We start from the raw sequence: 25285 nt of genomic DNA, 5'->3' as shown, positions 1-25285 counted from the left end.
GAAGGACTTTCTAACAGGCAGGGCTGCCCAAAGATAGAACTGGTTTTGAGCTCCCCATTACAATCGATGGCCAAGCAGAGATCAAGGATTACTTGAACAGAATGTGGCAGCAGGGGTTCCTTGTCAGGAAGGGATGTTCACACTGACCCAAGGTCCCTTCCCTGTGAGCGGCTGGGGGCGAAGGCCTGAGAGGACCCTCTCCTCTGTAGGGACAGCGGCTTCTCCAGCCAGGGTGTGGACACCTATGTGGAGATGAGGCCAGTCTCTACTTCTTCTTCAAATGACTCTTTCTCTGAGCAAGGTAAGGAGGTGCCAGTGCCAGGGCCAGGGGAGAGATGCCAGGTTTGGGGGCAGGGCTGGGGTGGGCAGGGTGTGGCGGGGCTGCCCTGAAGCCTCTTTCCACCCCAGATCTGGACAAGGAGGATGGGCAGGCACTGGAGCTTGGAGACCTGCTCCGCTTCTGCAGTCAAGTGGCCCAGGGCATGGCCTTCCTCGCTTCCAAGAATGTGAGTGGAGAGGCGGGTCCCAGCGTGTGGCCACCAGGTTCCTGATGGAGGGAAGCTGGACCCCTGTGAGGCTGGAAGAGTGAAGATGAGGGGGAGGAATGGGGAGCTGAAATAGGGGCACGAGTGCAAGAGGCCAAGTGGGCAGTGGCCACAAAGGGTTGCGGGAGCAAGTGGGATAAAGGTACACCCTGAGAGAGTCCCTGCGGAAGGGGTGGCACCTCCAGCCCGAGCAGCTGTGCTTCCCCTGTGTGCAGAGGCTGGGAAGGCTACCATTTCCAAGGACAGGTTCTGTTCACTTGTTTTTGCTCAGCAGTGTGACAACCATTGTCTTCCCTCATTGAAGCACATGGTTTTGTGAGCTGTAAACATCTTGGCTCTGCTACTTACTGGGGAATGTCTGAGACTCAGTTTTTTCAACTGTAAAATGAGGATGGAAAAGGAGCCTCCCTCACGGAGTTGTGATAGGAGATGACATATAAAATACACTCAGTCCAGGAATCAGTGTCTGGGGAATGGGAACATTTGCCATCATCCTTAGAACACAGATGTGGGAGTCAAGGGTTTGACTGCTGGCTCTGCCACTCCCTGCATGACTGAGCATGCGTTTAACCTCTCTAAGCCTCGGTTTATGCATCTATAAAAATGGGCACAATAACAGAAACCCTGTGTGAAACAGGGTTACAATGCATGCCAGTACTTAGGAGAGGGCCAGGCGCCCAGGGTAAGGCCCTGAAAAGGGGGTCCCTGCTTCTAGGGTCCGAGCTCTAAGCCAGCTCCTGCTGTTCAGGGACAAAGTCTTGGCAGCTTAGGGAGTGGGTGTTTTCCACATTAAGTTGTCTCAGACCTTGGGCCCTGGGAGAAAGTAGGGACAGGAGTCCAGTATCAAGAGCCAAAACCGTTGCCCACTCTCGTGAGACTCCCAAGGCCTTCTGGGACCCTCTCTCCTCCTCCCACACCTTGGGCTCAGGAAGGGGAGGAGCTGAGACTGACACTGCTCTTTCCCCTCAGTGCATCCACCGGGATGTGGCGGCCCGAAACGTGCTGTTGGCCAGTGGGTGTGTGGCCAAGATTGGGGACTTTGGGCTGGCTAGGGACATCATGAATGACTCCAACTACATCGTCAAGGGCAATGTGAGTGCTGGGAGGGGGTTGAGTGGGGTTGGGGAGGGGGCAGTGGCCAGAGCCAAAAGATGACTGAGGACTGCCATGCCAGGCCCGCCTGCCTGTGAAGTGGATGGCTCCAGAGAGCATCTTTGACTGCGTCTACACAATTCAGAGTGACGTCTGGTCCTACGGCATCCTCCTCTGGGAGATCTTCTCACTCGGTAAGCCTCTGGGCTCAGCTGGGGCTCTGTCCAGGCTCAAACTGAGGCTAACTCATCTTTGATTACTGGCACCATGTCCTGTACCTCGTGGAGAATGCTAGTCGGGGTTGCCTGGACAGACCAGGGACTAGTGCAAGTAAGGAATGGGCAAGGGCTGTCATAACCAAGTTTTTGCAGCTCCTGCATGGGCTGGGTAGACCTTCCACCCCTGACACTTGTTCCCTCTGGGCTATTCCCACATTTGTGTCTCTGTCTGCGCAGTTCTTATTACCTAGTATGCCGTTTCCTACTAGCTCCCACTTCCTTTGCATGCATCCTGCGTGCACCCCTCTAACAACATTAAGAGGTACAGGTACCTTATTGCTCCACTTTACTGATAAAACAACTGACATTTTGGTCTGACTCTGAAGCCTGTGCTGGAGTTCTCTGTATAGTGTGATAAGGCAGTGGGACCCCTTGCACCTCACTTCACTGGGATGTGTGAGCATGGGGGCAGGTGAAAGTAAACATCAGAATGCAGCCTCTTACACGATCTTGGCCTTTGCAGGGCTGAACCCCTACCCTGGAATCCTGGTGAACAACAAGTTCTATAAACTGGTGAAGGACGGATACCAAATGGGTCAGCCTGCATTTGCACCAAAAAACATGTAAGTGAAGGAGTCCTGGGAGGGAGGAAGGCCAACCAGGATTTGGTTGGAAGGGAGTGTGGTCCCGGTCTTCCACTGCCCCAAAGGTTCCAGGATCAGGCTTCATCTCCTTGATGGCAGACTCTAAAAACAAACCTCTTTCATTGAGTTCAGGGATAACGGAGAAGATCCAGTGTGGCGTGCCCACAAGGACTCATTTGTTCCCTGCCCCTGGCCTCACCATAGCCTTCCCACCAGCCAGCTGGCATCTTTTCTCTGGCCATGTTCTCTACAAAGCCACCTCCTTCACCCTCTGTCACTCACTGCCGAAGTGGGATCCATCCAGCCAGCCACAGACCTCCTTCCCCACTCCTTCCAGCTGGCTAACCCTCACCCCCCAACAGCACAGCAGCTCACAACACACTTTAGTGTCTTGCCGCAGCCAGCCCCTCAAACCTATCTCCTTCTTCGTCCAAGGAACTTGGGCAAGAAATTTAGCATCTGAGCTTTCTTCCCTTATGTCAAAATGGGAGGGACTTAAGTATCTTCCTCCATGGGTTATTGTGAGGATTAAACAAGATAACACATGACAAGGACTTAGCACAAGTCTGCACTGACTTTTGACTAGATTTGGAGACGTCTTGCCTTGGTACGACTCTGTGGGGCAGGGGAGAGAGGGAGAGAAGGGGATGATGATCCCTGGGGAGCCACTCATGGGGCACCTCTGTTCTGTCTCCAGATACGGTATCATGCAGGCCTGCTGGGACCTGGAACCTACCCACAGACCCACCTTCCAGCAGATCTGCTCCCTCCTTCAGGAGCAGACCAAAGTGGACAGGAAAGAGCAGGTGAGGGGGACAGGCTCAGGGCAGCTCATTGTCTAAAGAAGGCAGGATTGGACTGACTGTCTCCTGGCCTCTCCCACCCTCAGGACTACGCCAATCTGCCAAGCAGCAGCAGTGAGCCAGAGGAGGAGAGCTCCAGTGAACACCTGGCCTGCTGTGAGCAAGGGGATAGTTCCCAGCCCCTGCTGCAGCCCAACAACTACCAGTTCTGCTAAGGAGGTGATGACAGGGAAGCACTGCCTCTCCCCTATTCCAAGCTTCAACTCCTCCATGGATGGGGCAACATGGGGAGAACATACAAACTCTGCCCTTGGTTATTTTACTCAACAGCCTGGCCCAGTTCTGAAACTCAGGAATGTCAGGGACCCATGGAGGTCAGAGAGGACCCTACTTCTGGAGTCCGGCTGGGCCTTCACTGCCAGTCAGGGGCTGGGGGCTGAGTCCCCCACCCCACCCTGTTCTCAATGCCGTTGGCCTCAGGTTCACTACGCCAACTGGCAGAACCCCTTGCTCAATCTCTTAACCTTGTTCCCACTTCCAGGAACCCCCTTCTTTAACCCCCTTGTGTCTCAATGGAAATGGACTGGTTTTGTGTCCAAGTCCTCAGGAGCTGTCCTAGTACGGAGGAATCAAGGCCCCTTGGGGCTAGACAGACTGGCAGAGTAGAGGGATCCCCCTCCCTGACTAGGCGGAGCGGCAGGTGTGGGACTGGTACTGAGGCTGCACCGGGCTCAGGCCCCCTGGAACAGGGTAGCCCTTTGTGAGAATCTAACAGCACCTCCTGGTCTCTGCCCTGTGGCCTTCTTCAAATGCCACCCCCACCCTGCCAGGGATCTGGTACTGCTGTAATGAGCCAAGTGGCAGCTAAAAGTTAGAGGTGTTCTGCCTAGTCATTCTGGGCTGGAGGGCAGTCTTGGGGACCCTGGCGTGTGGCTGGCCACACCAAGCAAGAAGCACGCACTCCCCCAAGTTGACTCATCGTAACTAACAGTCACACTGCGGGATGTCTCTGTCAATATTAAACTAACAGCATTAACACAGCCAGCCTCTCTGGTTCTTTGTAACACACAGCAAACTCCCTGAGACCTCCTTCCCTCCTTCGTGTGTAGTGACCACCTCAGGAGCTCTGAGCCCACCCACACTGTGCCCCTCAAAATAACCACGGAAGGACTCTTGCTTCACCAAAACCAGATAATTTAATAAACTGTATTCTCATCAGGGAAGAGGGAGGGGAAAAAAGCCACCTACTCCACTCCTCTTAATAAATTAAATAACACACAGCCAATTCCCATGCCCTAAGCAAACCTTGGGCACTTGAGCCAGTCCTGCTGTTTCCTTAGGGCCCAGTCTGCTTCCCCTTCACAGAAGGGAGTTTTTCCTACCACTGCCAGGTAATGTCATGACCATGGGCCACATCCCCTCTGTGGTGAGGGTCCCACAGCCTGGAGAGGATACAGGGTGCAGCAGCAATGGCCAGGGAAAGAAGGAAGGAGGTCCTCTTCCTCATAGTTTGGGGCAGAGAGAACAGTCCTGGAAGGGAGCTGTGGCTGGCTATTTTTCCCTCCTCAGCTTCCCCCACATTTGAAGGCAGTAAGAGTAGGCTCTGGCAAGAAAGCATCCCTCCTCTGGGGAGAACCAAGTGCCCAGAGACCCCTAGAGCTAATGAGGCCTCCAAGGCCCCAATTCAAAGGCAACAGGCTAAGGAACTCAAGTGGCTGCAGGGGCTGGAAATGGGGCTCCTCAGTGGTGGGAAGAGATGCCTTGCAGACTTCCCATCTCGTTCTGGGATTCCTGCCCTCTGCCCCAACCCACAGCAAGCCCCGGATACCAGCCTTTCCCTCTGCCTCTCAACTATGTCCCCAAAGTGCTCTCTCAGGGCCAGAAAGGGGTTTCCTGGTGGCCCTCCTGACCCCCAAAAGGTGAGGTGACTGGTGGGGATGAGGACCAAGGACCCTGGGCCCCACCATGCTCAGGAAATGGAAGCTCTTTGGTCAGTCCCAGCAGTCAGAGGCCCTCCCCAAAGGTCAACACTCCCACCAGTCCCCTGGATAGATCTGCCTTGAGAAAAGCCCTTACTATGGCTTCAGAGAGGTGGTGAATCCCAGTACAACAGCCTGGATTATTCTGCCGTTGTAGCCACGTCCTCTTCCTCACCCTCCTCCTCTGTCTCTGTCTTGATCTGAGCAACCCCAAGGCGGTAGAGGGTGTCACGAATGACCACCTCGCCTGGCTGGCAGCTCTGCACAATGTCATGGATCTGCCGGTTGACAATCTCACGACTGGTGAGGAAGTCTATGAGACGGTTATAGAGGTAATAGTGGGTGGCATTGTCAAAGGCAATGGGCCGCTGACGGACAGTGTTGGGTTTGCTGTCTGCGATGGATGCCAGGATGTTTGCATAGGGTGCCAGTTCAGGGCACAGGGCCAGGGAGTGGTGCCCAGTGCTGGGGTCACCAGGATTGGGCTGTGTGCCTGCATAGACGATGCGCCGTGTGGCAGTCTTGGTGACAGGGTGCTGGACAGAGTGCTCAGCCTCTGTCATGTCCACAGTATAATGCTGGTCCAAGAGCTCTGGGCAGGACACACTCTAGAAGAGAAATAAGAAGCCACTTTCAAATGAAGGATGATTAAGGCATGGTGGGTGGGAGCAAAGGGGTCACATGGCCCTGTGGAACCCTAGCTTCTCCCAGGGCAAGTCCCCTCTCCTGCTCCTCTCTGTGCCTCCGTTTCCTCATGTGAGGACAGAGATAGCAGTAGCTACCTCCCAGAGCAGGTGTTGAGCCAGAGTATCCCACAGAATAAGGAAAAGTGAGTGATGACAAAGATGATCCTACAAGGCAGAGCCACAACACATCCCAGCAGGGATACCCATCTCACTTCTGTTCTTTCCCTTGGAACAGTCTGAATGTCTTTCTTAGCAAAGGGGATGGCTGGCCTTGGAGGGCCAGTGCCTCTCTAGTAAGAACAATTGTCTGCTACGATGTATCAAGACACAAACGCAAGGGCTCTGCCACAGACCTTTGTGGACAAGTCCATCTCCCCTCTGGGCCTTAGTTTCCCCTTTTAATAAAAAGAGTTGGGTAAGTTGAGTGTTTTTTAAACCAGCATGCCTCTAAATCACAATAGGCACAATAGGCATGCCATGCAGTCATTCATGGTCAAAGCCACTTAAGACATGGGGAATCTCACAGGGTACCCCAGGCAGTCTGGGCTTTTCATGTGTCAATGTGCAAAATGACTCTCAAAGGCAGCAATTTTCTAGGCTTATCTGGAAGGCAACCCCCTTTAACCCCAAGACTCGAGTATTTGGGATACTGTGGGTACACTAAACAACACACTGTGGCCCCACACACAGGAGGTGGCCAGTAAATACTTGTGAAATAAATGCTGGTTTCAGAGCATCAAGACAAACTATTGGTGGAGAAAAAGCATTCTGGAGATGGTTCCCTGAAGGCCTTCCTGAAGCACTAGGCGGGTGCGACATGTTCAGCCTGAGAGATGTCTTCCAGTTCCTCAGGTCGTAACTCACCACAGGCGGCTCAGTGGGGCTAGAGAAGCAGCCCTGGTTCCTCCCCCACATCTGGCTGGTCAGCTCTGGGTAACAGAGATCAGCACACAGGGCCACTGGTGTGGCCGTATCTACCACATAGACAGGTGGCCAGTGGCGGGAAGAGGCAAGCAGATCCACGTGGTCGCGGGCGCTCTCACCCCGCACAAGGTACTTGGAGCCGCAAACCACCTGGGGTGGGGGAGAAGGGCACAGCATGGTGTTGAGAAGCCAATCTGCAGACAGCTTGAGGACAGTTCTCACCTGCACTTCCCAGGAAGAGAAGCAAACAGTTTTCATGACTGAAGGCAGAGCCATCCTGCCAGAGCTGGTGACATTCCATTCCCTTCCTACTTCTGCCCCTAAATTAAGTCACTAGCTCACACTTACCCTCCTGAGAGAGGAATTAGGAATACCTCGTCCTCAATTTACACGGTAAGGCACCTCAGGAGGCATCTGCTTTAAAACCCACCCTGTCCACATCACCCTACCAAAGCATCATCTAGGCCAAATGATTCCAATCCTGGCTACACAGCACCATTTCCTAAGAGCTGGTTAGAAAATGTAGATTGCTGGGCCCCAACCCAAACATAAGGAACTCTGGGGTGGGGTTTAAGCATCTGTATTTTCAGTGAGCAACCCACCAGACCTGACTTGCTGCCCAGATTGGAGCCCCTCAGGCAGTCTAGTGAACATCTCCATTGAGGGGCCCCTCAAGCACCATCCCATGGCTAGACAGCTGCGTGTACTCTGGGGAATTCTGCCTCTATTTCCCTACCTTTACACCCACTAGTTCCGGTCGTCAACTGCGAGGGACACTGCTCCCCTATTGTAGCCCAGTGATCTATAGTTCATACGTTCCTGTGAGTCTTCAATTCCTTCTCCTGAAATGTCCCCTATCTCTCCTGACACTGTGTCCCCTCCCATGGACACAATCCTCTGAGAAGGCTACCAGGGTACAGGTAGCATCTCCCTCAGGCACAGGCTCTTGTTAAAGTACTTGTGCAGTGGATTTTCTGCCCCTGATATCTTCCTGGACCTGTTCTGTTACCTAGTATACAATCTGTCCCAGAGTTATCCTGGTGCCTAGTCTGCCACATCCTTCTAGAGGCATACAGAGTGATCTTCCTAAAACCCCAATTGGACCATCATCACCCCCATTTCCTGTTCAAAACTGTTCAATGGCTCCCTCATCACTCAGAATAAAACCCAAATTGTTACTCGGCCTATAAGGCTCTATACGATCTGGCCTCTGCTGATACCTCCAACTTCCCTCCTCCTGGCTCATTGTGCTTTTCCCACGCAGGGCCTTAGTGGCCACAATTCCCTCTGCCTGGAACATTCCTTTCCTGTGTTGTCACTAGGGTCCCTCTCCAACCTTCAATCTCAGCCTTCTCTGGGTGCCCCGTAGAGAGCAGGTTCCTTTCTGCTACTTATTATCTGAGGCCTTGTCAAGTTCCTTCAGAGCCATTGCCACAGGCTGTGGTAACTTTATTTCCCCACCAAAATATGACATCTCTGTTGCTCACTTCTGTACCCTCAACAGCTGGTACAACACCTGGCACTTGGTAGGGTGTAAATACTCACTGATAAGTGACCCAGGCTTCCTCACTAGCCCACAGGGTGGCACCTGACCCATGGGTGACTATTCCACAGGCTGCCCAGTGACCTAGATCTTGGCCCCAAAGGATGAGCCAGATCAATCAGATTCTCTGTGCAGACAGGTTTGACCTGGGAAATCCTGAGAACCTTGTTAGCAGTTAGCAGCACGGTCTGCCAGACCAGTCAGTAGCAGAAGATGCTGTGAGCCTGAGCTTGCCACAAGGAATCGAGTTATAAGCCCAAGCAATAGGGGAGAAAAAAAGAATGTGGACCCTGATATCCTAAGAGAAAGGTCCTATAGCAGCCTTTGCTCCTGGCATTCCTAAATCTACAAACAGTCCTTGGGTATTATTAAAAACAAACAACAAGACAAAACAGAACAAAATCCTCTTGAGATAATCTCATGTGTATCTATTCTACTGGTTTTCAACCAGGGGTAACTCTGATCCCCAGAGGTTACACTTGGCAAAATCTGGGGACATTTTTGGTTGTCACAACTAGAGAGTGGGGATGTGTGGGGGAAGGAGAAAGAGCTACTGGCACCTACAAAACAGAGGCCAGGGTTGCTGATGAATAGTCTATTTTGCACAGAACAGCCCCTCACAACAAAGAATTATCTGACCCAAAATGTCCATGGTGCTCAGGCAGAGAAACCCTGGCCTATTCCTTGCAATTACACTCAAACCCCACCTCTCTCAACCTCCCATTCCCTACTGTCTTACATCACAATCAGTCTGCCTTCCCTGTGAATGAAAAGCAGGAAAAACCTCTCATAGCCATCTCTTCTCAGAGCAACAGGTAAACCTGACATGAACAAATTTACCCCAAGTTCCCCATTGTTATTCTCTTACCTGATGGGGGCACATTTTGTAGATTTTGCCCCCCGTGAAATGAGGTGGGGGCTGTCTAGCCCTAGCTCCATTCTGAACAGATTCATAGAGGGTCAACAAGGAGAAGCAAAGCTGGTCCTGGGGCAGAAGAACAAGATAAAAAACATAGGAGTGAACACTAAAAGGATCAGGCCTGATCCTCAGCATCAACTGCTTACTTCAATACCTAAAGCAGAAGGATAAACTGTCAGGACCAGAGCAGGCCTTGCAGCCCCTCTAGCCCAACCACCTCTAAGTACAAATGGGGATCCTGAGGCCCCGAAAGGCTCAGCTCACACACAAAGCCAGCATGGTGATTGAGCTGCCAGACTCTGAGGTCTGGCTTCTTCCTACTTTTGCAGTAAAGGGCAAAGAAAATCTCAAAGAGGGGCTAACATTTGAATTTGAAGGAAGCATAAAATTTTCAGCAACACATAGGCATGAAGGAAAATAAATAATGTAGGAATTATTTGCTCTATGTGTGTAACAGCACTGTCTTCTAGGAGCTTGGATAGCTGATAAACAGACACTGCATAAAGTACGTTCCTCACAAAAATCTCAGGAGGCAATGTTTGTGGTAATTTCCATTTTACAAATGAGGAGAATGAGGCTCAGAAAGGTAAAGCAGCTTATCCAAAGTCACACACAGTAAGTGAGAGAGGCAGAATCCCTGATCCTAGATTATAGGCCTCAGTACCTTCAATAAGAGAAACCAGTTGGATGGAAAGACCATGCATGCTTATCACAATCTGGTTCCTGACTATCTCCCAGGCTCCCTGACTGCCAGCACCCTCTGTCCAACACAGGTGCCCAGTCACAGGGGTTCATATCCATGCCCAGAAAAGTAGACTAACCAGCCTTCTCCCAAAACCCCCTTCTCCCCTGCTACTCCCCAGACCCCCAACATTTACCTTGGAGTCTCCTGCTCCAAAGGGGATGCCACATTGGCTCAGCAGGTGCCGCAGCTGCTCCTCACTATAGGAGCCAATCTGCTCGAGCTTGCAGGTACCCTCCTGGAGCAGCCTCACCAAGGTACTGCCATTGCCTACAAGAAATGATAATGGGTAGGCGCTCCTGCATGAGGATGAAAACAGGGGGCAAGGCCTCCAGAACTTCAAGCAGTAGAAGCAAGCCCTGCACTGATCACTTCCCCTCTGGGGATTTTGTCACAGATTGTAATTATCTCTCCAGAAGGAGTCCTGTAGATGGGCAGGGCCCTCTCTACATTAACTCTGTGCTGTATGGGCTGTATTGCCCGTGGCTACTTTCCCAGACTCTTGAACGGCCCCTTCCCTGACCCCAGTCAGCTACCAGGTAGCCTTACCAGGTACTGGCTGCACATCCAGGTTTTTGTCTTTCTCAGTGTTGACGACCACAGCTCCTCTCATGAGTGGTGGGAAGAAGGGGGCAATAACAGAGGCATCAAACTTGGTGATAGGGATGCTGGCAGGGAACGCCACCTGCTCAATCACCTCTGTCTCCATCGTGGCCCAAAAGTCCTCCACGTTTACCTCACTAGAGCCCAAGAATTCAGGCCAGGTGAACTAAAAGTTCAGGATAAAAAAGGTCAAACTGTAAGAGCCACAGAACATTAATACCTATTTACCACTTCTTTATACACCCGGGGAAGCCCAAGGTTTGGCAAAAGGAAGGAGCGCACACCTGGGCATTGCTGGAGCACCCCAAAATCTGACAACAGTACCCAACTGCCTTATGGCCACAATTCTCTGTCCCATATCAAAGGAACCCTAGGGTTGAACAGTCTCTAGCTCTCTCCTCTTCTAGATCTTTATTCATGCCCCTTTTCCTGCCTTGTGCAGAAAGGAGAGCTCCATTTGAGTACTTATTCAGTGCCGGGCACTTTCTAATTAATTTCTACTATACAAGCCTGGGAGATGTCTGAGGTGAGACTAGCAGGGGAGGTATATGTTGTGACCTGGGAATTTGCATTTTAAAAAGACTACCTAGTCGAGTGGTTCTCAAATTGTGGTCCCTGGACTAGCAGCATCAGTATCACCAGGGAGCTTGTTATAAATACAAATTCTTGGGCCTTATCCCAGACCTACTGAACCAGAAACTGTGAGGGGGGCCCAGCAAGCTCTCCATGCTAAAAAGTTTGAGAACCACTGCCCTAGGAAATTCTTATGCACACTGTGCCAGTTTGAATGTATTATGTCCCCCAAAACGCCATTATCTTTGATGTAATCTTGTGTGGGCAGATGTATTAGTGTTGATTAGACTGTAATTCTTTGGGTGTTCCCATGGAGATGTCACCCACCCTACTATGGGTGTGACTCTGATTAGACAGTTTCTGTGGAGGTGTGGCCCCACCCTTTCAGCATGGGCCTTGATGAGCTTACTGGAGCACTACATAAGCTCAGACAGAAGAAGCAAACTTGCTACAGCCAAGAGGGACACTTTGAAGAATGCACAGAAGCTAAGAGAGTCGCTGCTGATGAAAGACAGTTTGAAGACAGCCATTGAAAGCGGACTCCTGCTCCAGAGACGCTAATAAAGGACAGACACCCCAAGAACAACTAAGAGTGACATTTTTGAGGAACTGCGGCCTAGAGAGGAACTGCGGCCTAGAGAGGAACGTCCTGGGAGAAAGCCATTTTGAAACCAGAACTTTGGAACAAACGCCAGCCACGTGCCTTCCCAGCTAACAGAGGTTTTCTGGACGCCATTGGCCATCCTCCAGTGAAGGTACCCGATTGCTGACATGTTACCTTGGACATTTTATGGCCTTAAGACTGTAACTGCGTAACCAAATAAATCCCCTTTATAAAAGCCAGTCCATTTCTGGTGTTTTGCATTCTGGCAGCATTAGCAAACTAGAATGCACACTAAAGCCTCTACCAGATACCCCTCTCCTCCATCTTACTCCTCTTTGTTCCCCACCTCACAGGTGTGCTATGAGTAAATGGCACAACTCGCTCACCACAATTTCTCAAGGTACCTGGCTGGGAGACTGTGGACAAGTGAGCCCACCCAGTCCCACAGAGAAAGGGAACAGAAAATGCCAACTGAGTTGCTGTGTGCATGAATTGACATGGCTACTGTCATCAGTTCAGAGGGGCTCCCTCTAACAGTCCCTGAGGGGAGGAGCTACCCAGATAGTCTCCCATGGACAGCTGCATATTTAAATTTATTAAATAACTTCCTTCTACTAAAGAGACTTCAGAATACTTCCTCCCTTCCCCACACCCACCACACTGCTCTCTCCGTAAGTCCTGGCCTCTAAGAAAGAAGTTCCTGGTACCACAGAAGGGAAAGACATGCATACTGAGAGTGAAGGGAATGCTACTCCATTCTGCAAGAAAGAAACCTTCATCAGGGAGGGCAAGTGCCAGGCAGGACTAGATGTGAGCTTGACAGGTAGGTGGGCTTCTGTCTATTCTGGAAACCAAAAAGTTTCTCTGTGGCCAGATATGATTAGAAAAACCAAAGCTCAGAGTCCCTGGAGGTACTGGTAGGCTCAGGAGCTCAGCATCTGGAGTCAGACAGACAGAGCAAGACCATATCTCAGCTTCACCCCTTTCTGGCTGGATGTGCCATGGGCAAGCCCTTCTGGGCTTCAGTTTCCTCATCCAAAAAGCCTCACAGGGTTGTGGTAAGAACAAAGTCATATAGCAAAGTACGTAACATGGAGTAAGAACTGGACATCTGCAATAAATACTCAATAAATCTTAGCTGCATTAGTGTTACTGTCACCATTAGGCAAGCAGATTTGAATGAGTCTAGAAAAAGATTCTCAGTGAGATTCATAAGCAAAAATTTTTATACCAGTTCATTTTATCTACAAGGAAACTTAAAAGCTCCAGGAAGTATTATGCTTGTTTTCATGTCTTGCTATAGACACCATCATGCTTCAAACACAAATTAGTATTTGATCAATATATGTGTTTTTTTATTTCTAAATGGGAAGAAAAAAAGTACTATGCACAAAATTCCTAACTGTTCAGCTGGCCGCACCAAGGTACACCAAAGCTCTTCTCCAGAGGTCCCATACCTCCCCTGGTGGTGAGCATGTGAGATGCAGGTCTGACGCATAAAGAGTCACTTCATGCCAATCCTCTTGCTCACTGTGGTACTGAGATGAAACCCTGCATCCCAAGACAACTACTACAGAGTACTCATGAGACACTCAATCAGCATCTACGCAGTTCAGATTAGACCTCTCAGTGTGACCATGGGAAAAGATTAATGAATCCATGGGATTTTCTTGACCCTGTATCAGGCTAAGGAAGATTTCTACTACTCACAGTTTGCTAAGTTTTATCATAAATGGACCCTGAATCATATTCAAAGGTTTTTTAAAATTTTTTTACATCTAATGAGAAGATGAGATAATCATCTGGGTTTTCTATAATCTGTTAAGTAGTGAATTACTTTAATGTATTTTCTAATGTTGAAACAAACCAGCTTTCCTGAGATAAATTCATTTTGGCCATGATACATTACTTTATTCATTATTGGGTTTGGTTTACCACTATTTTTGTTCAGAAGTTTTGCATCTGTATTCGTAAGTATAATCAGCCCCAATTTTCTGTTACATTCAATCTATGGTGTTGTTTTCAAAGTAAGACTTCCCTTATAAATGAATTGGGGAAATATACCTGCTTTTGCTACTTTTCATCTATCATTGAAATTTTATTTTTTCTTGAATATTTGTTAGAATTAATCTATAAAGTCATATGAGTTTGGTTTTTCTTTGTTTGAAAACTTTTTAGTTAAAACCCTAAGTTGGATCGGGTTACTCTTTTCTTCAAAACTCTTCCATGTCTCCCATTTCACTCAGTGTAGGTCTTTAAAATGGCCCCTGAGACCTTCTCTATAGGGCCTGGCCTTCTACAGCCTCTTCGACCCCAAGTATTCTACCACTCCCTCCTTCCCTGACACATCCTTGATGTTCCTCAGTCATACCCAGTAAGCTCCCACCTCAGACCCTGTTTTTGCTGCTCCTGGAATATTCTTCCCCCTGAGAGTTATATGGGCTTTGGATCACTACTCAAAAGTCTCCTTCTTGGAGGGGACTTCCTTGATTGCCCTATGTAACAAGAATTTCCTTTTTCACTATAGTGCTCTCTTTCCCTTCCCCTCTGCTAAATTGTGCTTCATAGCACTCACCTTTGCCTGACATATATTTGTTTCTTGTCTAAACCAGAATGTGAACTTCATGAGGGTAGAAACGTCTTTTTTTTTTTTTACTGCTATCTTCCCTATATCTAAAAAGAGCAGCTAGTTCATGCTCAATCAATTTGTTGCATGAATAACTGAATAAACAAATGCTTCTCTTTCAATCTGGCCTTCCCTAGATAAAATCCTGGACAGTATCATGAAAAAGCCACTTGCCTCACCTGGGAGAGGACTGGAGCCCCAGCAGGCTTCATGCAGGAAGGTAGGCTGCCAAAGGACAGTTCTTCTGAAGACGTCCAACAGGTACTTACCTCCACACTCTTCAGTGCAAGCACATTTTCTTCACTCCTCTGTGCCACTTCCACTTTGGGAGCCACGCCACAGATGCCACAGATCATGTCATTGTAGTCTCGGACCGTGAGGCACTCGAAAGCCCAATAGCCACTGCAAAGCAGCTCCTGCAGCTGGCTCAGCTCCTCCGAGGTCAGAGTCTTTTCTGGAAGGAGAGTGAAAGCAACTCAGAATGTCATGGGAAAAGATACTGAGGCCACTAGGAACAAAAGAGTCGCCAGCAAGAATAGCAATTCTGCAAGACTGCTTCTCCCCTAAGAATACCAAGCGTCCTAACAACTTCAACTAATGAAGGGCCCCTGCCCTTCAAGTGCTCAGTTGCTTGTCCAATGATAGTTATAGTTGCCATGTACTAAGCACCTAGACACTGTAATGAAAGCTTTATTAACTCATTTAACCCTCACATCTGTATGAACCAGGGACTATTATTAGCCTCATTTTTAACAGGAGAAACTTGCTCAAGATCACCCTGTCACCAGATAGCAGAGCTAAGACTCAAACACAGAATAGTCTGGCTCTAGAACCTGTGTTCTACTTCATCTGTCCTCACATCAGACAAGGTACAGGGAGATTGGAGCCTATAGAATGGGATAGAAAAAATACAAAGTGAAGTAAGGAGATCCAGGGGAAAAAATAATTTCTAGATAGGAAATTCAGCATGAGTATTAGGACTGGTAGCAGATGTCCAGGAGCTGTATATTCAGAAGGCATCTGAATAACATTCAGCAAGGCTAAATCTACCTACAACCAAACAATGTGCTTCTTGAAGTCAGTTTTGAACCCTCGGTAAGGGTTCCTGAATGTATGCAAAGATTCAGGCTTTCTAGAGTTAGTTTTGTATTTGTAAAACTCAAAAGATCAAAATGTCTCTTTTTCAAAATACCAGACTCTTTCTTGAAAATGACTCTTTCAACCACAGCCAATCACTGGGAATTGCTAAGAAGCTGAAACCTAACCTTGGGACAGTTAGAAGCCAACATTTACCTGTTTGCTCCTGCACTGATTTCAGAACAATGTTCACAGACACTCTGGGGTCTTCTCCCAGCTTGATCTGGTTGCGGATTGCAAAGAGCAAGTCCAGGCTTACTAGCAGCTGGTTCCCCACATTAAAAAGACCTGACAGATTAAAAAGAGGCAACAAGGAAATTCATTGTGATACCATCCAAAATGGCAAAAAACTGGAAACAAACTGAACGCCCATCAATGGGAGAACAGTTAAATAAATCACGGTGCATTCATAGAAAAGGAAACTATGCATTATTAAAAAGAAAAAGGTAGACCTGAATGCTCTGACATGACATTGCCCACAACACATTATTAAATGAAAAAAGCAAGTAATGAAACAATAAATAGTAGAGTCTTATATTTTTAAATACAAAAAACTAAACATTTCCCTACCACCCAGCTCAATCTTCAAAACCAAAGGTGTCATGTCACTCTTCCTCTATCCTATGTAACTGCAACACGGGGAAAGGCCAGGAGCATCCTTTAGACTGGGGATGTGTAGGGAATGTAACAAAGGCTATAAAATCATCCCTATACCAAATCCTGGAATAAAAATCTGAGGAATTTAAATGCAGTCAATTTAAGACAAATAAAAAGGGGTGATTTTTACACGGCACATAAGCAAATTTTGGAAACTGTGTACTAACTAACGAAGGATATAGAGGGGTGGGGAAGGCCTTTCTAAGCATGATATCAAAGGGTGAAATCACAAGGTAGATCAAAGCTTTGATTAAACAAAAAGTAAGAAAACCTTTGTGTCCAAAAGAACATGTAACAAATTTAAAAGGCAAGTGATATCCCGAGAGCCTCTTTGTTGCTCAGATGTGGCCCCCTATCTCTCTCTCTAACTAAGCTACCTTGGCAGGTGATCTCACTGCCCTCCCCCATATGTGGGACCTGACTTCCAGAGGTGTAAATCTCCCTGGCAATGCAGGATATGACTCCTGGGATGAATCTGGACCTGGCATCGTGGGATTGAGAACATCTTCTTGACCAAAAGAGGGATGCGAAATGAAACGAAATAAAGCTTCAGTGGCTGAGAGATTTCAAATGTAGTCGAGAGGTCACTCGGGTGGACATTCTTATGCACTATACAGAAACACTTTTTAGGTATTAATGTATTGGAACAGCTAGAAGTAAATACCTGAAACTATCAAACTCCAATCCAGTAGCCTTGACTCTTGAAGACGACCGTATAACAATGTAGATTACAAGGGGTGACAGTGTGATTGTGAAAACCTTGTGGATCGCACTCCCATTACCCAGTGTATGGATGGATGAGTAGAAAAATGGGGACAAAAACTAAAGGAAAAATAGGGTGGGATGCGGGGATGATTTGGGTGTTCTTTTTTATTTGTATTTTTTATTCTTATCCTGATTCTGAAAAAGTTCAAAAATAGACTGGGGTGATGAATGCACAACTATATGATGGTACTGTGAACAGCTGACTGTACATCATGGATGACTATATGGATGACTATATCTCAATAAAACTGAATTAAAAAAATAAAGGCAAGTGATAAATGGGAAAAATTGTGTAAAAAATCCCATATTTTTTCAGAATAGAAACATTCACAAAGAAATTCATAAAAAAAGACAAAAACAAAGGGTCATGAAAAAGATATTTAATCTCTAATAATCAAAGAAATACAACAAATTAAGAAGCAATATACCAATTTTCACCTATCAAATTGACAAACTTTTAAAAATTATAATACTGAAAAAAGCTCCTAGAGCTAAAAAGTGAGTTTAGCAAGGTCCTTAATACATGGTCAATATAATAAACCAACTGTATTTCAACATACTATCAACAAAAAGATGGAATTAAAAACATGTCATTTAGCACTGTAAAAATTCAAATACTTAGGACTAAGTCTAACAAAACACATGTAGTAACTGTATGCCAAAAACTACAAAATACTAATGAAAAGAAATAAAAAAAAAAAAAAGAAACACTAATAAAATGAAGAAACAGACCATGATCATGGGTTGGAAGACTGAGTATTGTTAGATATGTCAAATGTCTGCAAACTGATCTACAGATTCAGCCCAATTCCAATTAAAATTCCAGCAGGATTTTTCAGAGATATCAACAAGCTGATTCTAAAATCTAGATGCAAAGGAACTAAAACAGCCGAAACAATTTTGAAAATGAACAAGGTTAGAGGACTCACACTACCTGATTTTAAGACTTACTATAAAGATACTGTAATCAAGACAAAAGGATAGTCACGTAGATTAATGGAACAGAACAGAAAGTTCAGAAACAGACCTATACATATATATGGTCAAGTGATTTTCAACAAAGGAGCAAAGGCAATTCAATGGATAAAGGACTTTTTCAACAAATAGTTCTGAACCGGACATCCACATGCCAAAAAGTGAATCTCAACCTTAACCTCCCACTTCATATGAAAATTAATTCAAAATGGATCACAGACCTACATGTAAACTATAAAACTTTTAGAAAAAAATTATGAGAAACGGTTGTGATCTTTGGGTTAGGTGTAAAGATCTCAAATATAACAACAAAAGCACGAATCCCTAAAAGAAAAAAAAAAAATCAATGAACTGGTCTTTATCATAATTTAAGTTGTGCTCTGTGAAAGATTCTTTAAGAGAATGAAAAACCATACACCAAGAGAAAATGTTTGCAAATCACTTATCTGACAAAAAACTTGTATCCAGAACATCTCTAAAAACTCAAAAGTAAGATAACAATCCAATTAAATGGGCCAAAGATGTGAACAGATACTTTGCCAAAGAAGATATACAGATGGCAGATATACTCCCGAAAAGATGCTCAACGCCATCAGTTATCGTGGAAATACATATTAAAACCACGAGATATCACCATTACCTATTAGATGACTGAAGAACAAAACAAAACAAAAAAAACCATACAATACCAAGTGTTGGCATATGGAGCAAACTGAAGCTCTCATACTGCTGTTAAGAATGCAAAATGGTGCAGCCACTTTGGTAAACAGTTTGGCAGTTTCTTATAAAACTAAACACACTCTTACCATATGACTCAGCAACCTGACTCCTAAGTATTTACCCAAAAGAAATGAAAACTTATGTTCACACAAAAACCTGCACATGAATGTTTATAGCAGCTCTATTCATAACTGCCAAAAACTTGGAAACAACCCAAACATCCTTCAATCAGTGAATGGATAAACAAACTGGTACCTTCACACAATGGCAAAGTACTCAAGAATAAAAAGGAACATACTATTGATACACATAACAATATGGATGAATAGCAAAGGCATTATGCTTTTTGAAAGAAGCCAAAGTCAAAAGGCCACACACTATATGATTACATTTACGTGACATTCTAGAAAAGAAAGAACTATAGGGATGGAGAGCAGATCAAATAGTTGGCAGTGTTAAGAGCTGAGTTTGACTACAAAGGGACAGTGTTTAAGAGAAACGTTTTGGGGTAAGGAACTGTTCTGGAGAGAGATTGTGGTGGCAGTTACATGACTCTCTGCTTGCAGAACTCACAGAACTGTACAAACAAAAAAGCAAATTTTACTGTTAAAAAAAAGTATTTTTACTGTAAAAAATAAATTAAAATGAGGGACCCCAAAATTATAATCCTGAGAATTGGCTGAGACTGCAGAGAAATGGGCACTCATTAACTGCTGGCAAAAGCATAAATTAGTACAAACTACATCTGATAATACATAAGATGTATTAAAAGCATAAATTCAAAATAAGGCACCATAAGATTCTGAGAACAAAGAGAATAAATAACTCCAATCTTCAGCACTCAAGACTCCATCTAAAACTCAGGATTTGACTGAACTCTTACAATGGCTGGTACATGTTAATTGTTCCATAAATGTTTGATGTTGATGAATGAATAGGGGAGAAAAGGGTGAATATGTAGTAATTTCAAAGGAAATAATTGAGGGTGTATTCAAAGATTTAATTATAAACAGAACTGTAGATTGGAGTACCATGCTCTCCTTAAAAATGGTAGTACCTTTCTCTACTTGTTGGCATAAGAAAATGCCCATCATGATATACTGCTAAATTTAAAGGGCAGGTTCCAAAACAATGTCCAGCACAAAACCACTTTTGTCCAAAGAAAAAACTAAAAATACATAAATCCTTCCACACTTTCTTATATTCTGTACCAACTTTATGTATGGAGTCAACACATCTGGAAGGTTAGAGAGCAAAATGTTAAGAGTTTATCTTCTGGCAGCAGGATTTCTACTTTCCATTTTCTTCTTTTCACTTATCTCATTTTCCAGTTTCTCCACAATGAAAACATTATTTTTAGATTAAATTTTGTTTTAATGATCCCGGTAATAGTGTCTTAACACTTGAGAGGTAAATGTCACCTTCTGGGAGGTTAATTCCAGGAGGAAAATCCCATTTCTTGGAAGCCCCATCTGAGAAACATCAGTATCCCAAGGACCAGAGATCTGACTTATGGAGGCTGCTCTCAAGCCTGCTTTGGGGCCCTTTGAGGAAAGAAAAGGCTGGTACTCACCTGTGTAGATGTCCATGAAGCTGTGCAGGGCTAGACAATGGGGGTTCAGACACATCTTCACCTGGGCAGTCACTACCTGCAGCCGGCTGGCTGTCAGCAGCCAGCACTCCTGGGGCCCAGCCAGAGAGCTGTATCAAAAACATTACCAACAACAACAACACAAAACAGAAGGGAAATCAAACTGTTAATGCAGTTCCAGGGTTCAGTGATTAATGGCAAAATTTTCATTGACTTTGATGCAACAGGCAAATGAAGGTGGTGAGGGGCTTGGATTTTAAGGTTTTCCAGGTGGGTGTTTCCACTTTGGTTGAAAACTGGTCTGTGGAATCACCACCCCTAAAGTTAATGTAACTCTCAACTTAATGCATAATTTAACCAATCCCACTGAACTCCCAAGCCCAAACCTTATGCTGGGTGGCCCAAGTGTAAACTAAATCCTAAATTGGTCGTAACTTACGGGCATTTTCTACAGACATACTGGATAATCATTAGTTATTATTATATTGTTACTTTCAGTAATTAGAAAGTTAAAGGAAACCTAAGAAAGGTAGAGAATAACACCTTCAAAGGTTATAGCTTCCAAGGGGGCTGAAGAAAGGGGCAATATAGGCCAAGTGGGGATGGAGCAGCTAGGGGCAGAATAAATCTGAAAGGGGTGCTTACTTTTGTCCCCCTTTGAATAATGGGCTGCTACAGAGAAGGCAGTGCGTGGATGGAGATTCATAATAATGTGACCAAGAGGTTTGCTCGATGGTGACTGTCTCCTCACTCACGTTGGACAGAATGAGTCGAGAGCTGTTGAGTTCATGAATCAAGGTGAAGACCTCAGCCAGCTCTGACTCGTTCTCTGGAATCTGCAGGACTTTGCGCAGCAGCTGCAGCGTGGACTGGCGTTGGATCTCCCTCTGGGCTGCATTCAGAGGCTCTGTGGCACTCAGCACATCTGGGAGTGGTGAACTCGTCTCCTGAGAAGAGAGTGGATCGATCACCAAACCCCCAGGGCAAGAAGAGCCAGCCTAGGACAAAATATTGAGAGACTGTGAGTGGCACAGGGTGGGCCCATGACTGAGAGGCAGGAAACCTAAGTTCCTATCCAGCTCAGCTAATAACTCATTATGTGACCTAATGTAGGTGCTTTTTCTCTCTGGGCCTCAGTTTCACATCTTGATAATGGATTCAAGAGTCAGCTCCCATGCGTTAGGTATGGGCTTTGGGGGATAACAGACCTGGGTCTGAATTCTGGGTATGCCACTTACCACCTGTACATGTGTGACCCAAGGCAATTTACTTAACCTTTTTCAATTTCTTCACCTGTGATATGGGAATTGTACCACCAATATCCTAGAATTGTTATATGGATTAAATGAGATACTGCCAAGTAAAGCATATAGCACAGTGCCCGGGAAGTAAAGAATACTCTAAGAATGGTGGTCCTGATATATAAACAAGTATCTTCATTGCTTAAAGTATTTGTCTTTGCAGCTTCCAGTATAAGATAACTTTATACACTACTCAGAGGCTTCCAGGAACAATCTCTGTCCTGGATCCTGATCTGTTCCATGGGCCATCTCCCCGCCCACCACCACCACCACAGATCAGGGACATGTTTCTTCTTGCCCACAACCTAGCCATTCCATTCAATGCCTTAGGTGCTGTCATTTTCTGTTCACTTTAAAAAACTCATGTGTGGCAAAATTCAAAGGCCCTCTGAAAATGTCCATTTTTCCCTGATTCTAATTAAAAAGAAGAAAAAAAAAAAAAAAAAAAAAAACCCCAAGAAGCCAAGTGGAACATGCTTTACTATCCAAATAGTTTGGTTCAATTTCAGTGAGTGGGTTTGCCACTGCTAGAAATAAAGTTTTTGATTAGCTGAGAGAGAAATAGTGATCTAATCTACAAAGTCTTGGGATTAACATTCTCTAACTATTTAGTAAAAGAATAAATCAACTTCCAGTTTCTCCACCAGGCTTCATAGCTGAGAGGATGCAATCTTTCCATCCCTCTCTTCTTCTGAATCCTATTTTAAGCCCTGTGTTGCCATTCTCTTTGGTGAATAAACTCTTGGTCTACTGAGCTAGAAGGCCCTCAAATATCAGGGTACCTGGCCAATCCCTTGACATAGCACAAGGAGGCCAAGAGAGAAAAAGGCACTTGTCCAGGTTCAAAACATACAACCTGGTTCCAGTTCTGGTGCTCTAAGATACCCCTTTATTTCTACTATAGGAGGTTTGCTAACAGAGCCCAACACAAAGCCAAGCAACTTGGCAAAGGAACTCACGATAGCCTTAGTAGCTTTCTCAGTCCGGTCTTTGGCAAGGTTAAAACCACAGCTGGGACAAATCCGTGGTTTGTGCCGGTTGGTGTAGACATAGCTACACGAAGGATTCTTGCACTTTCCCCGGCCTCTTGATGTAGCCAGGCCCAAATCCTAAAAAAAAAAAAAAAAAAAAAAAAAGACTAATGTTCAAGTCTATAAAAGTTAAAATACACCTGGGCAGTAAACCAAAGAGAGTGACAATTGCTAAACCAGACTTAGTCTAACTCCCAAAGAGCCTTAAAGCAAGATCTCTTTTCTGGAGTTATCCCCCTTCAATTTTAATGCTGGCCATATAATTTTGGCAGATAGCAGAGTGATGCAGGCCTGTTGTAATGAATGCAAGAGACTGCAGCAAACTAAAGATTTCAAGCCCTGCTCAAAGAAAAACTGTGACTTCTGGACTATTTAATCTCAAATCTCTGACATCTAGGTTCCCATGACAAGCTACTAATTACTGTCCTAATTAACTGAAGAGAGGATCCTGGGCAGTTCCCACCAGATGGTATTCCATGGATGGTGATCACAATAAGAGGAGGTAAGATAGTGACTTCCTGTGGCCAAGGGGAGTGGGGAATGAGGGTGTGGAAGGCATGGAGAAGTGGTAATTAGGTTGAGAGCACTCAATGACTAATTAGATCATTGGAAAAGGAAATCTGAGCAGATCTCCAAGATAAGAGATGCATTCTCCTTAGGATTCAGGTCAGAACTAGGCATTAACCCAGCATACTGTGCTGTTGTGTTCACTATTAAGTCCCCAGCATAGGGCAGGAACACAGTAGGTGTTCAATTAAGTTTTTGAATGAATGAATGACCCTTTCTGAACCTGTCTGCCTTTATCAGGTGAGATTTTTAATATCTGTGCATCTTACTCAAATCAGCCAGAGAACCTGCCAGAAGGTATATGGCTGGCTGATACCTTAAGGATCATAATTATAGAATAAGAGCGAGAAGCCCTAGAAGGCTATCTAAACCAAAGCAGCATTTTATAGACCAGAGAAGGAAAGAGCCTTGTCCAAGGTCATACGGCATGTTAGTGGCAAAGCCAGAATCACTTCTGAACTAGGTCTTTTTACTGTCTAAGCACTGTTTCAGGGTGCTTACTTTGCAAAAAAAATGAACTCAGAGCCACCCATTCATTTGTTTTAAGGAGAAAAAAATGCAACAGTTCCCAAAGTCATCTATGGAACACAGTTTCTAAGCTAAAACGTTCAAAGACTGTTGAACGCTAAAGCTGGACTGGATTCTCGTCTCTGACTGCTCTCAGTAAAAATATTCTAACTTTATAGATCTCATCTAGAAAAAACAAACAAACAAACAAAAAAAAACACAACAATTTAGCAGATTCACCCACTAGTTATTACTTGTATCAGCGTTGGTCCCTTCAGCATCAGTAATCTAAACCTTAACTCCCCAACTCCCCCTGCCCCTTGCTCCTACTCATCCTCAACCACGAAACTCAAAACCACCTCCATGTCAACTCACCACCTGCCACAAACGTACCAGTGTGACAGTGCAGCTATACTTATACAGAGGAAACATATCAGGCTTGACTTCTACAACTTTCACTTGAGACATCCTATCGACTGGGCCATTTGGTAGCTGTGGATCAGAACAAACTATTTAGTGCTTTTGAATGCCAGGCAAACTCCTGAAGTCCTGTGTCCTAAAACAGCTTAAAGAAATAGTTTCCAGGGAAATTTGACAGATATGCTTCAAATGAGCCCTCTGGGCTGCTAGACAGCCAACCAAAGGTTGATTATCACTTTCAAGTCCAGAGGCTGTAACATTGTTCTGTGCAGTTTCTAACACTGTACATTAGAAACAGTGAAATAGATTTACAAACTATCATTAAGTGATGAAAGCACATAATAGAAATATACATGGATACATGGTTGAATGGTGATGGCAAAGAAATAGGTCTGAAAGACTATTCACTAAAATGTCAGGAGTGACAGGAAGAATATGGTTGTTTCCCCCCTCTTACTACTATCAGTGAAACTGTCAAATGTTCTGTAACGAATATAGAGATTATATAATTGAAAAAAGAAAAGATAAAATACATATTCTAAAGTAAAAGTAATTATTCTGTAATACTGAATTTACGCTGATCTTCAGAATGTAAGACTTCATGTAACTTACTGGTTTAAGACTAGCAAAAGTACTGTGGCTTTTAACAATATCCAATGTAGCCAGTCAAAAGGGGCTATTCACAGAAAAGACTAGGAGTTTATACCAGTGACAGAGTACACATGAAGGGAATCTAGGGGCTAGAAATCTACAAAGCTGCTGAATTTGACAAGATACCTTCCATCCCTATCATAAGAGCTGCCACCACATCTGGGTGACAAACCAAGTGGCCCTCAAAGTAAAAGCCAGTTGATGCTCTTGTCAGAACCAATTTAGAATTGTCAAAGGACGTTACTCACAAAAGAGGGCATGGAAAGGGAGATGGCAGACTGATTTTCCTGCATCAACATGGTCTATCGCAGCATTTTTTAAACTACAGGTCACAACGCAGTTGAAAGGTCATGTAATTAATTTAATGGATTGAAACCAGCATTCTGCAAACAGAAATGTAAACTATCAAAGTGACTGCATGAACTAAAGGTATAACTTCATTAAACTTTTAATGTATATACA

The 25285-nt window shown here is 45.3% G+C and overlaps 2 protein-coding genes across 8 annotated transcripts in view; one reads left to right on the top strand and one right to left on the bottom strand.

Annotated features, from left to right (window-relative positions):
* CSF1R (colony stimulating factor 1 receptor) overlaps positions 1-4343 on the top strand; it is a 29757-nt gene extending 25414 nt beyond the window's left edge. The window contains exons 15-21 of the mRNA XM_037801827.1: positions 210-301; positions 409-506; positions 1515-1637; positions 1720-1831; positions 2379-2478; positions 3197-3305; positions 3389-4343. Coding sequence (XP_037657755.1) covers positions 210-301; positions 409-506; positions 1515-1637; positions 1720-1831; positions 2379-2478; positions 3197-3305; positions 3389-3517 — 763 coding nt within the window. The 3' untranslated portion in view covers positions 3518-4343. The remainder of the gene's footprint in view (positions 1-209; positions 302-408; positions 507-1514; positions 1638-1719; positions 1832-2378; positions 2479-3196; positions 3306-3388) is intronic.
* A 136-nt stretch (positions 4344-4479) lies between these two features.
* HMGXB3 (HMG-box containing 3) overlaps positions 4480-25285 on the bottom strand; it is a 71643-nt gene continuing 50837 nt past the window's right edge. For 3 of the 7 annotated variants that reach the window (XM_037801820.1, XM_037801821.1, XM_037801823.1), the window contains 11 exons: positions 24146-24244; positions 22607-22756; positions 20992-21344; positions 20329-20456; positions 15795-15926; positions 14771-14955; positions 10645-10864; positions 10232-10365; positions 9303-9419; positions 6832-7041; positions 4480-5889 (listed from right to left, as the gene is read on the bottom strand). In XM_037801820.1, coding sequence (XP_037657748.1) covers positions 5422-5889; positions 6832-7041; positions 9303-9419; positions 10232-10365; positions 10645-10864; positions 14771-14955; positions 15795-15926; positions 20329-20456; positions 20992-21344; positions 22607-22756; positions 24146-24244 — 2196 coding nt within the window. In that variant the 3' untranslated portion in view covers positions 4480-5421. The remainder of the gene's footprint in view (positions 5890-6831; positions 7042-9302; positions 9420-10231; positions 10366-10644; positions 10865-14770; positions 14956-15794; positions 15927-20328; positions 20457-20991; positions 21345-22606; positions 22757-24145; positions 24245-25285) is intronic. The other 4 variants (XM_037801822.1, XM_037801826.1, XM_037801824.1 and 1 more) reach the window with 2 other exon arrangements.

Source organism: Choloepus didactylus, chromosome 13 (genome assembly GCF_015220235.1).
Source record: "Choloepus didactylus isolate mChoDid1 chromosome 13, mChoDid1.pri, whole genome shotgun sequence".
Classification (NCBI taxonomy): Eukaryota; Metazoa; Chordata; class Mammalia; order Pilosa; family Megalonychidae; genus Choloepus; species Choloepus didactylus.
The sequence above is the reverse complement of the archived record's forward strand: the minus strand, read 5'-3'. Positions and strand labels throughout refer to the sequence as shown.